This window comes from Heteronotia binoei, chromosome 17 (genome assembly GCF_032191835.1).
Source record: "Heteronotia binoei isolate CCM8104 ecotype False Entrance Well chromosome 17, APGP_CSIRO_Hbin_v1, whole genome shotgun sequence".
Classification (NCBI taxonomy): Eukaryota; Metazoa; Chordata; class Lepidosauria; order Squamata; family Gekkonidae; genus Heteronotia; species Heteronotia binoei.
In genome coordinates, this window is record NC_083239.1 from 16,832,915 (window position 1) to 16,846,345 (window position 13,431).

At 43.7% G+C, this 13,431-nt stretch overlaps 1 protein-coding gene across 2 annotated transcripts in view; it reads left to right on the forward strand.

The window, feature by feature from the left end:
• Positions 1 to 13,431, forward strand: part of CSMD2 (CUB and Sushi multiple domains 2) — an 831,733-nt gene that overhangs the window by 505,896 nt on the left and 312,406 nt on the right. The window contains exon 11 of one of the 2 annotated variants that reach the window (XM_060257873.1): positions 11,329 to 11,432. The exons of the other annotated variant lie outside the window; for it this stretch is intronic. Coding sequence (XP_060113856.1) covers positions 11,329 to 11,432 — 104 coding nt within the window. The remainder of the gene's footprint in view (positions 1 to 11,328; positions 11,433 to 13,431) is intronic. 2 annotated transcript variants of the gene reach the window in all.

The window sequence follows — 13,431 nt, forward strand, 5'->3', positions numbered from 1 at the left end:
GTACAGCTGCTTCTGCCAGCCCCTCCTGCATGCTTTGAATTGCTGGTGGGGATGGCTCTCAAGCTCCTGCCCCTACCTGCGTTTCAAATCGCACAGGAGAGGTGGCAGAAGTAGCCACACCCCTCCCCATGTGATTTAACTGCTTCTGTTAGCTCTCACTTGCACAGGAGAGCAGCGGCTGCTCCTTGGCCTTCCTGCATGATTTAAATCACCTGGGAGGGAGGGGGCGGCCCCCACCCTCCCGACCTAAAGCAACAGGAAGCCTGGCACTGGCCCTGGATACTTAGAAATCCATTTTATTTCCTCTGTAAGGGAAAGTATGCCATTAGCAGCCACATATGTTATAGAGCTGGACTGGTGCTGAACTGCGGGTAGAACACTGAATGTCTGAAGACAATGGCTCAGTGGCAGAACTGGGGTTTTCACTCCAGCTCTGCCAGGCCTATGTTCGACAGGATACTTGGGGCCATTGGAAGCCCATGGAAAATGATGGGTTGGCATCTTTTGGATGGCTGTATCCCTGCAGTGAGCATGGAGGGATCCAGCTGGGTCTTTTGCTAGGACTCCTTTGCTGCTGCAATACAAGTGGCAGCGTGAAAACCCACTCTCTAGATGATTTCCAGGCGCCCCCTCTCGACCATCATTGCTTCTTTCCACGAATGAGATGATTGGCGAAAAACTGCATTGATGGATTTTGGGCAAGCACAGCTGCGCCCATTTGTTACTGCTCAGCTTGTTGCTGTTAATGCGAGAAGTTGTTCTGCGACTGCAGCCTGATGTCTTTCCTGGTGTTTAAATGGCTGAGAATGTTCCTTTGGTTCCCTTGGGCTTCTTGTCTTCTCAGACAGATGAGAAGAGGAGGAAAAGAGCGAGAGAGAGAAACAAGTGGAAAACAAATCAATTCCTTTTAGCATTTGTCTGCTCTCACTAGAATCTGCAGAGATTGCAGAAACGTATTGCTAGAAGATATTACAGTGTGTTCAAAAATGGGAATGTGGGTTGGGGGAGGGGGAGCCGAACATGGGCACATGAGAATCCTGAATCCCTGCTCAGGAAGAGTAAATTAGTCAACAGAATCGTTGTCCATTTATTCCTTGGCACTCTGCAGAGCAGTATAGCACACCTGCCTTGTGGGTTGCTGAACCTTCTGTTCCTCTCTTTATTATTCTTGTTAATTATTATCAAGTTGCAACCCATGAAAATCTCATGGGGTTTTCAAAGCAAGAGGTGAACAGAGGTGATTTGCCTTTGTCTTCCTCTGTGCAGGAATCTCCTGTCTTCCTTGGTGGTTTCCCATCCAAATATTCTCTGTGGCCAGTCCTGATTAGTTTCTGAAGTCTGGCAAGCTTGGGCTAGTCTGGGCTATTCTGTCTGCTCCCTCTTGGTTGTAACTCCCTTATATTTAATGTGTATGTGACAAACACAGCATGAGTTCTGACACGATAAATGTGTATAATACAATAAATTTGTTAAGATGTTAAGGTATCAGAACACATTTGTTGTTTCGGCTGCAAAAGCTAACATGCTTCTTCCTCTGGGATTTGCCCATTTAGACATTGCCCACTCACCCCTCCAAAAGCAGCCGGAGAGGTACAAAAGAATTTCTCACTTGGCCTGATATGACTTGAAAGTGGATGCTTTGATTGGGTACTTTTAATCTGAGGCAGAAATCATGTTAAACATGTTAAACTTAGGGACAAAGTTTGACAGGGAAAATAAATAGACACCAACGTTGAGGCCTTTTGTTCTGAGTTTGGGGATTAGCACTTTCTTCAACCTGCAGCTCACTGGATGAAGGTTTTTTTCTTTGGTATGGAAAGACTTGGAATGATTGGTCAGTGCTAAGTTAGTGGATGTGAACTAGGGGATAGCTAAGGACTCCAAGCTATTTTGCACAGTGTGGAAACTGGGACTAAAGGAAAACATTTTGCAGCTGAGCTTTTCTCATTTCTGCTCCCCACCTCTGTCACAAGGACCAAATAGTTAGCTGTATAACAGCTGACACAATTTGCATACCAGGAAACACTGTGATCAATTGGAAAAGCAAAGAGCACTACAAACAATAGGCATAAAGGCAAGCATACAACTATCATCTAAAATTAGCCAGAGTAGCTGAACATAGTTGTTCAAAATACATTCAGGTAAGTAGCTGTGTTGGTCTGAAGCAATAGAACAAAGTTTGAGTCCATTGGTACCTCTAAGACCAACAGAGTTTAGTTCTGTGTATAAGCTTTTATGTGCATGCACGCTCTTTGTTGGGGACACAAAAGCTTATACCACTTCTTCAGAAGCGTAGCTGCACACAAAAGCTTACACCCAGAATTAAACTCTGTTGGTTTTAAAGGTTCCTCTGGACTCAAACTTTGTTCTGCAGGTTTTTAAAGAAAGGTTTCTTTGAGGAGAGAAGAATTTGGGCTCCTTGAGCATTAAAAAGCCCCCAAAGAACTGAAAGTCATCATGTCCAGCTTCCCTAGCGGGAATTGCATTTGCTGGCTACTTTATCCAGGAGAATGAGGGGAGCTAAAGAACCGTGGGAAAAGGCATGGAGGGAGAAGGTTCTAGGTGTACTCTCCAGTATCCCCACTGAAAAAATTCTGAGGTAGCAGAACTGAGGAAGAATCCTCTTTGCCTCTGCCCAGCTGAAGAGCCACTACCACTTGTGGCTGGTCTGTGCTTTGCATAACAAAACCTCACATCCTCATAGATTTCTAGGGTTTGTGGCCCTACCTACGTGTGGTGACCAGAGAATTTCAGTAAGGGCCAATGTTCAGTTCGTGATGCCCATTGAGAATACCTGACTGGATTTAGTTGGATGTGGCATCTCTGAAATGGTCAGAGATCAGTTCACGAGTAAGTCTATATTTCAACATGGGATGCATTGATGAGTGTCTGTGTGTGCAGGGATGTCCAGTGGCTGTACTCCACTTGATAGCTGGAGCTGTCAATACTGATCTCATTCAGTATTGTATTACCAGAATACTAAATGCCTCCCTGCTCACAAAATGGAATACCTTCTCTTCCTTTCCACCAACACAAATACTTGATTACCTTTGCGTGGTCCTGCTGTCAATCTTGCTCTGATGCTACAAGGGGGTGGATGAGTTTTGTCCTCCCTGCCTTAACACAAGGTGCCTGTCTTCCCTTTGGTCCTCTGGCCCTTCTGAAGGTAGGGGGGAGTTTCCCAACCAGTATTACATTTAACAGAATTGCCTGTTCCCTGCCCTCTCTCCCTCTACCCAGAGAACTGCTGGAGAAGACTTTCTTACATACAGAACAAGCCTTCCTTCTCCTTCCAAGCTTCCACAGCCTGCCTTCCTGCTTCTAACTGCATGTCTGTGTTAAAGCTGCCTCTGCTTTGCCTGTTGCAGTCAACAGTGGCCTCTCATGCTCTTTTCCCTGCATTGCACCCCCCCCCCCAGCACCTTCTGTGGCTGAATGTGGAGCAGGAGAAGATCTTCCTGCTGGCCAAGGACGAGGTTATAAAGCTGCTCAGCCATATATCTTGGTCCTTGATTTTTGTAAGATTGCAGCCTGTGACCATGGGTAGGATTACCATTTCTCCAGTCAGGATGGGGATCCCCCATCCCAACCTCCCATTTCCAGTGACTTCTCCAAGTTGCCGTGGTGGATTTTTTTTTAGAAAAGTGTCAGCAAATGAGCCATTCCATCATTGCCTGAGAAAATCCAGAAGGGATGAAAGGTAGTTCACTGGAAACCTCTGGAAGCTTGGAAGAAGGAAGGCTTGTTCCTTATGTAAGAAAGTCTTCTTCTCCAGAGGTTGCTAGTGATTTCAAGTGCTACCTGCTGTCATTTCTAGGTCTTCCTCAAAAGTGACATCATCAATGCCCATAGTGCCACCCTCCCACTTTATCCCCATCCCAACTTTTCTGCCAGTTGCCAGCTCAGCCTGGAAATCCAGCATGGGTAGTCTGGGCCAGCAAATCCAGGACCATCCCAGGATTTGGAGTTGTGTTATATATTTTTTCTTTGTTTAAATTATAAGGTTTTTATGGAGCTTTGAGTTTCTGTTGTGGAGAAAGGCAGAACAGAAAGAGTAATTAAAAGTTCATGATTGAATCTTTTTGTTGTTGTTGCTGTTTCTTTGGTGAACTAAATCATGCCCAGGGTTGTAGTCAGAGGGGGAAGGGTGCATGGGGCTCCTCCTCCCCCCACTTTCTCTTCTCGCTGATGATCTTTTTACTTTCCTCTGGGCACTGGGTGGATGCAGTGGTGGGCTGCCAAGTGTGCCATACTGGCTGGGGAGGGGGGGGTGGTCAGACCAAAGTAGCAGTGCACAGACAAAGTGGGGCTGGCTGGGCAGGGAGAGCCACTTGTGACGCATCCCCTCCCCTCAAGAAAAAGGAGGATGTAATAATTTAATTAATTCTGTTTTAATTAATTTACTTAAAGTATTTTAATTAGTGTCCCCTGCCACTCCCTCTCGGAAAAATTCCTGCCTACGGGACTGATCATATCTGACAAAGCTCAAATTACAAAGCAGGAGACGTCCACCAAGTCAATGAGGCTGCTTTATGAGTTTGTACTCCCCCCCCCCCCCGCTAAACTTTGGGGTCACATCTCTTAGCCAGGGTTTTTTTTCCTTTTCTTCTTTTTGTAGCAGGACCTCCTTTGCATATTAGGCCACACAACCCTGATGTAGCCAATCCTCCAAGAGTTTACAGCAGGGCTCTTAGTACAGGGCCTACTGTAAGCTCTTGGAGGATTGGCTACATGGTAGGGGGGGTGCTAATATGCAAAGGAGTTTCTGCTACAACCCCCCCCCCCCTGCTCTTAGCTATGTAAATTTTTGCATAGTACAACCTTGTATGTTAGCTGCCCAAAACATTTAACTACCTTGCCTAATTTAGTCATCTGGCCTAAACAGAGGAGGGAAAAACCTCCACATTTGTGATATTTCCATGCCTGCTCACGAGGAGATGATCCTTTTCTCTCTCAAATGACCAGCTGAGTGACTTTTATAAACCTGCCATAGCCCATCTCACTTAATTTAACATATCTTATTAAATGCTTTGCCTTTGTGATCTGTTTTCTGTGACTTTTAAAAACTGAATGCTATTCATTTATCTATATTTGCCAGAAGGTCTCTTGTTATTTAATGACTCATTAAATAATTTCAATCTTTAACTAAAAGTAAAAATAAATCTAGGTCAAGGGGTAGATTGTGGGAGGGAAGAAGGAAAGAATATATAAATCTTGCACTCTGAAAGCTTGTTCCTATGCAACAAGGTTACGGTCTATGGTGTACTAAAATGTAATTAGCTGTTTAATTAGGGTCAGACTCGTTAAAATGCAGTTTACTTGAATGACTGCTTTAACTAATGATGTGTGCCACTTAACAACCCTTTGTTCTTTGGATTAATTACATTATTTTATCATTACATGGTTTTAAACAATATTTTTAGCACAGGTGGATACATAGTTGTAGTAAGCACATCAGACTTTATACATCTTGTATGGAAGTAGCAGTAAGATGCAGGTAGAGATACAGGACACAGCCATGTTTGAACAATATTTGATTTTGAAATTGAAACATGATGTTACTTACACTCTTTGACCCCCCTCTCAGCTTATGAATAAATATTAACTCCTTTGTCTTCATTTAGGAAACAGTCTTTAATTTGGTGACGGAGGTTAAATAACTAGTGTTGTTTATTAAATGTGCAACATGTTATGTGTTTGCTAGCTTTAATTAATAGGTAATTATGTGTGCTGTGTCAATGCTTTTTGTGTGTTTCAATTGTTGTGTTAACATAGAATCTTTTTGCCAGAAATAAAGGCAGCTTGTGAAAACATTGGAAGGTTTTTTTAGGTTGTTTTGATGGGAATATTTGCCAGGATTTCTCCTCCACTCTGAGCCCAAGAATGTCATTTCAGAAAGAATATTGGGTGTGTGTGTGTGTGTGTGTGTGTGTGTGTGGAGAGAGAGAGTGTGTGTGTACTGGATACAGAGAAATGAAGCTTGGCTCTGGTCTTCACTCCGCAATAAGGATGTGATGCTCAGTGGATCTGTTCCACAGATGAACTTTTACCTTGTTTGACACTCATAATCAGACCTTGGGTTGATCAAGGGTATGTTTGGATTGCATCAAGTAACTCAGACAGCTGCCAAACAGTACATTTGCAGCTGCCTGTTATATAGAAGTTGACATTGCATGGGGATAGAAGCAACATGCTCAATGTCTGTATTGCAAAAGGGAGAGTAGAAGGAGCTTTTTTCTCTTCTTCCCTCTTCCAGACAGGGCAGGGAAAGCTACAGTGCATCTGATCTTTGCACTGTAAAAGAAAGAGGAGAAAGCTATTTCTCTTTTTATTTGAAGTGCAAACCAACTAGGCTTGCCAGTCCCCATGTATGGGCAGGGGATCCCCTGGTTTTGCAGACTCCTCCCCACCACTAGCCAGCTGGCCAGTGGGGAGAGCCTTCCCCCTAACAGCCACAATGTGCCTTTAGATCTCAGGCAGGTTGAGAAGTTTGCAACTGCTTCTGTTTTGGAAGTTGTGTGTGTGTGCCTTTAAATCACAGTGAGACTGAAGCTGTGGTGGGGAGTGAGCAGGAAAAGCCATGTGTGTGAGAGCGAAAGGAAGCCAGAGAGCCCAATCCCTTTGTTTTCCATAACTTTCAGAAGCTGTTTGTGTAGTACAAGGGATAGTAAAGAGTTAACTAGAACCTGAGTATGGAATAGAGGAAAACTCCATCCCTAGACCTCTCTCTCTGTGCACATTGTTTGAAATACAGAAGATAGTTACATTCAGCAACTCCAGTGAGTAAAGCTATCTATTCCATTGCCCTAGGGAGATCACAAAAGTGTGGGTGTGCAAACTGTTTATTTTGGCTGCTTTGTGAGTGTGTGAGTTCACTTTTATTTTAGTGGAAGTGCAGCTGCTGTGGAACCATTTGAATGCAAAAAAGAGGAGGAGGAGGAAATGAAGACTGTATTCAGAGGAACTGCACTGCTGTATTTTTATTTATTTGTTTTTAGGGAATGGGAAAGTCTCCCAGCTCCACCCCCAAAGTTCCCAGATATTTCCTGAGTTCATCCTGGCAACCCTAAAACCAACAGCTTCAGGTGGGGAGAAGAGAAGGGGAAATTAGCTGGGCTTCAAATCATTCTCCCTTCCCACTCCAAAATGGATGCATCTTTACAAATTTGAAGGCAACAAAGTTTCCAAGATGGGTGATTCGGGGTGGGGTGGGGAGAACCAGCTTTCAGCAGATGCTCAGACTCTGTTTTTGACCCCCCCCCTCCTCCCACTAAAAAACTTTGCTGGTGCAGAGCAAAATTCCCCAGCAGAATATCAGAAGCCAATTCAGCTGGGAGTCAGTCACTGATGGCTGCAACCAGCCTGTTACTGTGAACATACATGAACAGGTTGCAAATAGCGGAACAACCTGTTGATTAAAGGGGGCTGTCTGATCACTCAAGCAAACAGGAAGTGAGCAGAACTGGCAGGTGTTGGAGTTTCCCTACTCTGCAACACAGGGCAACCCACCACACCAACTTGGAGGTCTCACCCTGCCTGAGACCTGGATGATTCAAGACACTGTTGGGTATCCAGTAGGGTTGCCAGGTCCCCCCCTCCCTGATGCCTCTGGTTGCCAGATCTAGATTGGGAAACTCCTGGAGATTTAGGAACCTAGAGAGGACAAGGACCTCAGTGAGATACAATGCCATTGCCCCGCTGATGGAGCTGGACATCCATCCATCCATCCATCCATCTATCTATCTATCTATCTATCTATCTATCTATCTATCTATCTATCTATCTATCTATCTATCTATCTATCTATCTATCTATCTATCAAAGGTAAAGGTAGTCCCCTGTGCAAGCACTAGTTGTTTCCGACTCTGGAGTGACGTCACATCACGACATTTCCGTGGCAGACTTTTTTATGGGGTGGTTTGCCATTGCCTTCCCCATCATCTACACCAGGGGTGGGGAACCTCTGTGCCGAGGGCCACATGTGGCCCTTGAGGTCACTTGGTGTGGCCCTCGGGGATTGCTGGGCTGAACCGAGTCACATGGCAGCCTCCCTGGGGCCTGGCTGGCCAGCGAGGATCGTGGGGCCCAGCCACACTGTGCAGCAGCCTTCCCAGGACCAGCCAGGGATCACAGGGCCCAGATGTACTCTGCGGCAGCCTCCCTGGGGCCTGGCTGGCCAGCCAGAATTGCTGCAGGGCTTGGAAAGGTTACTGTCACAGTTCAGTTTGCTTTTGATTATCTCAGATGGTGTGGCCCAATATGCTAATATTAGGGGATGTGGTCTAATATGCTACCAAGTTCCTGTTGCACTTTTTCTACAAAAAAGCCCTGGACCTATGCATTTGCCTAGGGCAGCGGGCCCTGTGTGTGTGTGCCAGATTAGGCTCTCCCCACATGACTTCAAATAGAAAAACAATTATTTGCATTAATTTTGCTGGTCTGAATCGTTCTCCCTAGGCAGAGCACTGATAATTTTTATGGCCCACAAATGATGTTATAAATATCCATAAGGCCCTTGGCAGAAAAAAGGTTCCCCACCCCATATCTACACTTTCCCCCCAGCAAGCTGGGTACTAATTTTACCGACCTCGGAAGGATGGAAGGCTGAGTCTACCTTGAGCCGGCTACCTGAATCCAGCTTCCACCAGGATCGAACTCAGGTTGTGAGCAGAGCTTAGGACTGCAGTACTGCAGCTTTACCACTCTGTGCCATGGAACTTTTCTTTCTTTCTTTCTTTCTTTCTTTCTTTCTTTCTTTCTTTCTTTCTTTCTTTCTTTCTTTCTTTCTTTCTTTCTTTCTTTCTTTCTTTCTTTCTTTCTTTCTTTCTTTCTTTCTTTCCTATCATCTATCTACACATATACCTATAGATACAGATACATAAAGCCTTTAATCAACCAACCCCCACCCCCAATACTCTGGAAACCTTGGCTCTTTTTTCTCGACAATAAAGACCTCAAGTTTAGCATCTGCAAAATTTGTCTCATGCCACCTTCCCTCTCTTGCATTACAGTTTATTCCCATTACAGTACTTTAAATAAATAAATGGAGAATATCATTTGAAGTTCTTTGACCAGATCTTTTCAAAAAAAATATCTTTCCAGTTATTTGTAAAATTATACATACTTCCTTTCTTTGCCCTTACATAAATCCGAAATCTCATTCCCTTCAGTAGGCAGTGAGATTTCATTCTGAGCAACCTTGGTGTGGTCAAAGGAGGATTGGGACTTTCTGCAAAGGAATAGCAACCAGCCAGAGTACTGCACATCTGGGATCATCTTTTAACCACCCACCTTGCAGTTCTTTGATAATCCCTTCTTTCTTTTTTAAACTAGTGAAACATGTAACAGTATCAGAACAGTCAGCACTAATCATTACAATGCTGTTCTGTGTCCTCCTGCTTTGTAGTCTGCCAATATTATTTAAAAAAAACTAACTTCCATAAAAGTGTATTTATGTGCATCCGTTCACAATTGCTAAGACTTAATTTAATGGTTTTTAAGTCTTCAGAAGGCAGTATGGTGATTTCTGCTGATTTCACCTTCCCTCTGCACACACACCCATCTTACCCCATATGTCTGTTTCAGAGAATCTGCAGAAGAAAATTGGGGGGGGGGGCATAGTTGGCTGCAGCAAGCCAGGGAAATCAAAAAGTTCCACTCTATAAAGTTCATGGGTGGTTGAATGCATGTCCGTGGTACTTGTGGTCTCCAAGGCCAGTAAAATGGGTTAATGTACTGCAATCTTTGGCAGTCAGTAGTCAGTTAAACAAATCAAAACTGTTGTCATTGTGCTCCTTTTTTGCTTTAGTATTAGTCCAGGGATATCATTGCAAGTTCCTGTCTTCCGTTGATGTGATCTTTGGGTAATCCCAGTAATGCACTTTTGGTCACCTTAAGGGATTTTAAGGCCATCTCAAGACATCTTGGTACCCAAGGCAGAAATCCAGATGGCATCATCTCCTCCTACTGATTAACTTGAGGCACAGTCCACAAGGGAAGTCTTTTGTGCCAAGCTTCATTGGATTGAATCCAATGTGGTGTCTGTATTAGTCTGTTGCAATGAAAACAGACAGGAGTCTAGTGGTAATTTAAAGAGTTACAAAATATTATCCCAGTTTAAGTTTGCATGAACTAGAACTCGTTTCAAGAAATGCATCTGTTGCGGTAGACTGTAGTCTTATTCTGGGAAATTATCTTCAAGGTGCCACTAGACTCCTGCTTATCAAAATGAGTGAGTTCTTAATTGATTTAAGTTAATTAAGGTGCCTCCTATGGCTCAGTACAGTATAAAGTTCAAAAATCAAAAAACACAGTTTCATTTCCTTCCAACTGAAGTGGTCTGCCATCCACCCACCATAAAAAGATGCAGAGATACGCTTGAATACATTTGTTCTGATGATGCTTCTGTTAACCACATTAGGTGAAGCAGCCATTTCATCTTTTGCAACAGCAAGAAGATGCCAAGCTGGCAGTTTTCCTCCATGAGTAACAAGCAGTACTTTTTTTCCTGGAACTCTCAAGAGGGAAATGAAGGAGAAACACATGGGTGCCCCTCATGAACTTTTAAATATTTTTTGAGAATTTTGTTTCTATTAAGAGTTTCTGGAACTCCATTCCGCTGCATTCCCCCAGGGAAAAAAGCCTTGTTAACAAGGATAGGGCGGCTCCTTACCTTCCTGGGAATGTTCCTAGTGCGCTGCTACTCCCGACAGCCCCTGGTAGCCTGGGCCAGGGGGCCTCTGCAGCTTTGGCAGTACTGCAGGGAATGCTGGATTTGAACCTGGGTGGTGACAATGGGTTGTAGTCTCGCCTTACGGTTACCCTTCGTCACTTTTGCTGCAGTCAGCCCAGGTCAAGCTGGCTCTGCCAGTACCACTGCAGAGGCTGTTTTGCTTACCATGCAGTGGGTGTGGAATGATAGGGTGGAGCCCAAAATTGCTGATTGAGGTGGGATGTGTCACTTGTCTATATTTATGGGAAATTGAATCAAGTTGTCTTCCTGAGCAGTGATTGCAGTTAATTGCTTCTATAATGCTGAACGGTTCTTTAGAATTCATGGCACATGTATTCATTTTTTACAGCAACTTTATGAGATAGAACAGGCCAAGAGACTGACTTGCTCCATGCCATCCAGATAATGTTGACTCAGGATCTGACATTTGTAGGAGTATATTATCAGTCAATCAAACCAATCAAAGGGTATATTATCTCTGGCTCAGTACTCCAGGCTAGCATTTGCACCTTGTGCCCAGTTGCCCCATTGGTCTGGTCCCACCCTGACATTTCAGGCATTCTGCCTTTCATTCTAACTCTATATATCTTTGGTAGGTCATCAAACTCACCTTTGAAGAATTCGACTTGGAAAGAGGATACGACACGCTAACAGTGGGGGATGGAGGGCAAGTTGGCGACCAGAAGAGTGTGCTTTATGTGTAAGTAGGACATGCTTTAGACGATGGTGCATGTGGGTCATACTGTATGTGAATATCTGATTCCCTGCATGCAGTTTGGATGTCTTAGCAGCATGCGTAATCTCACTTTCTTACAGTGAATAATTTGTTGGCACGAAAGAGGAACTGGATGTTATTTAAATAGCCATTCCTTTGGGAGAGAGGTACTAAGATCACAGACTTGAGGCATATGATAAATGGTAGCCAGCCTAGATGGAAGAACTCATTCCCTTCAGTGGGATATTTTTTCTTGGCCTGGTAGAAAAGTATAAATAATTGGGGGTGGAGGCAGAGCATGTCCTTCCTTCCTGCCTTGGAAGTCTGGCACCCCGTTGCTGGTCCCTCTGCAGTGCTGAGCAATGACATCAGATCTCTGGTGACCCATAACCAGTGATTCCCAGTGACTTCTGGTTCTGTTCTGCCTTTTGTTGCCTATTATATCAGGCTTCAGTTTATGCAGTAAATGTTATGTGGTGCATGCTCAGTATTAGGCTGTGACATGAAAATATACATTGCACTGTCTCTGCACTTAGGATTAGGAGAACTGGGAAGGATTGGAAAGGGGTGACCACCTGGAAGAGCTACTGTAAAGAGAAAACAAGGGCAGTTCACTCTTGTTTTATTTATACATTAAAAATCTGTACCTCCTTTTCTCCTCCTTCTAACAGTCATCTCCCAATTGGCTTGAATCAAGTCTTACTTTAATGAGGAGGAGGAAAAACTTGCCTCTGGTTGCCCATACATCTGCAGAATTCTTGCTTCTTATATGTGATGCCAAACTTTGTGCCATCACCAGCAACCTTAAGTGCAAGGCTAAATTGTGGCTTAGAATCTAAAGGAAAGTGATCCTGAAAATAAAACAAAGCAGGAGTCAAGTAGTATCTTTAAGACCAACCAAGTTTTATTCCGAACGTAAGCTTTCTTGTGCTCTCTAAGCATACTTCATTAGACAAGGGGATCAGGTAAACGCTTACGTTCTGAATAAAACTTGGCTGGTCTTAAAGGTCCAACTTGACTCCTGCTTCAGACCAACACGGCTGCCCACTTGGATCTACCTGAAAACAAAAGGCTTTGCAAGAGGAGAGAAGGGGAATAATTGTATCTTAAGATACTTTGCTCAGTGATGTGCTTTCCCTCTTTTGACCAAGATCTGGCAGCACAGGAGACCTCAAGTGTATAGATGTCCCATAAGCCATGGAGTCTTTTGAGCATACTTGGAAGCATCCATTGCCCCCAGGAAGCCCCAGAAAATCATTTGCTGTCTGTTGAGAAAATCATTTGCTGTCAGTCTGTTAAGCCAGGAACAATCAAAGGCCAGGTTGCGGCAGACACGAGCTAGGGCTTTCTTGGTGGCAGCGCCAGAATTGTGGAATACTCTCCCAGAGGCCATAAGGGCCCTGTGGGATCTTTCCACTTTCTGCAGGGCCTGTAAGACCGAACTGTTTCGACAGGCCTTTGAGATCTAACCTAATTTGGGAGAGAGCTGCCACTCTACACCATTACAGAGTACCATGATCACCATTTACATCTATATTTATGTTAAATTATATCATAGTGGTACAGCACCAAAAATGCAATGGAATGTTGTAATGTTTAAGAGTTTTAAATAATTTTAAATTGTAGTTTTATTGGTTAAATTGTAAAAATGTATGTTGTTAGCTGCCCTGAGTCCGCTTGCAGACAAAAGCCCAACCCAATATAGAACAGTATAAGTAGGCATATTAAAAATAGGGGTGTATTCTAAGCTACAAGTCAGTCATCTGATGTTATTTTGCAACTTATACAGGCTGTGTAAGGGATCTTTTTGACTCCTAGTTTTGAATTAGTGGCTTGTCTGAAAATTATAAATGGTCTGAGCAAGCAGGACAACACAGGAATAGGCTGATAAAGATTGACTCAAAACAGAGTTTGGTTGGCAGTTCTTCTGTTTGTCACTTGTTTTAACACCGTTTTGATGTATTATATATTTATAAATTCATAC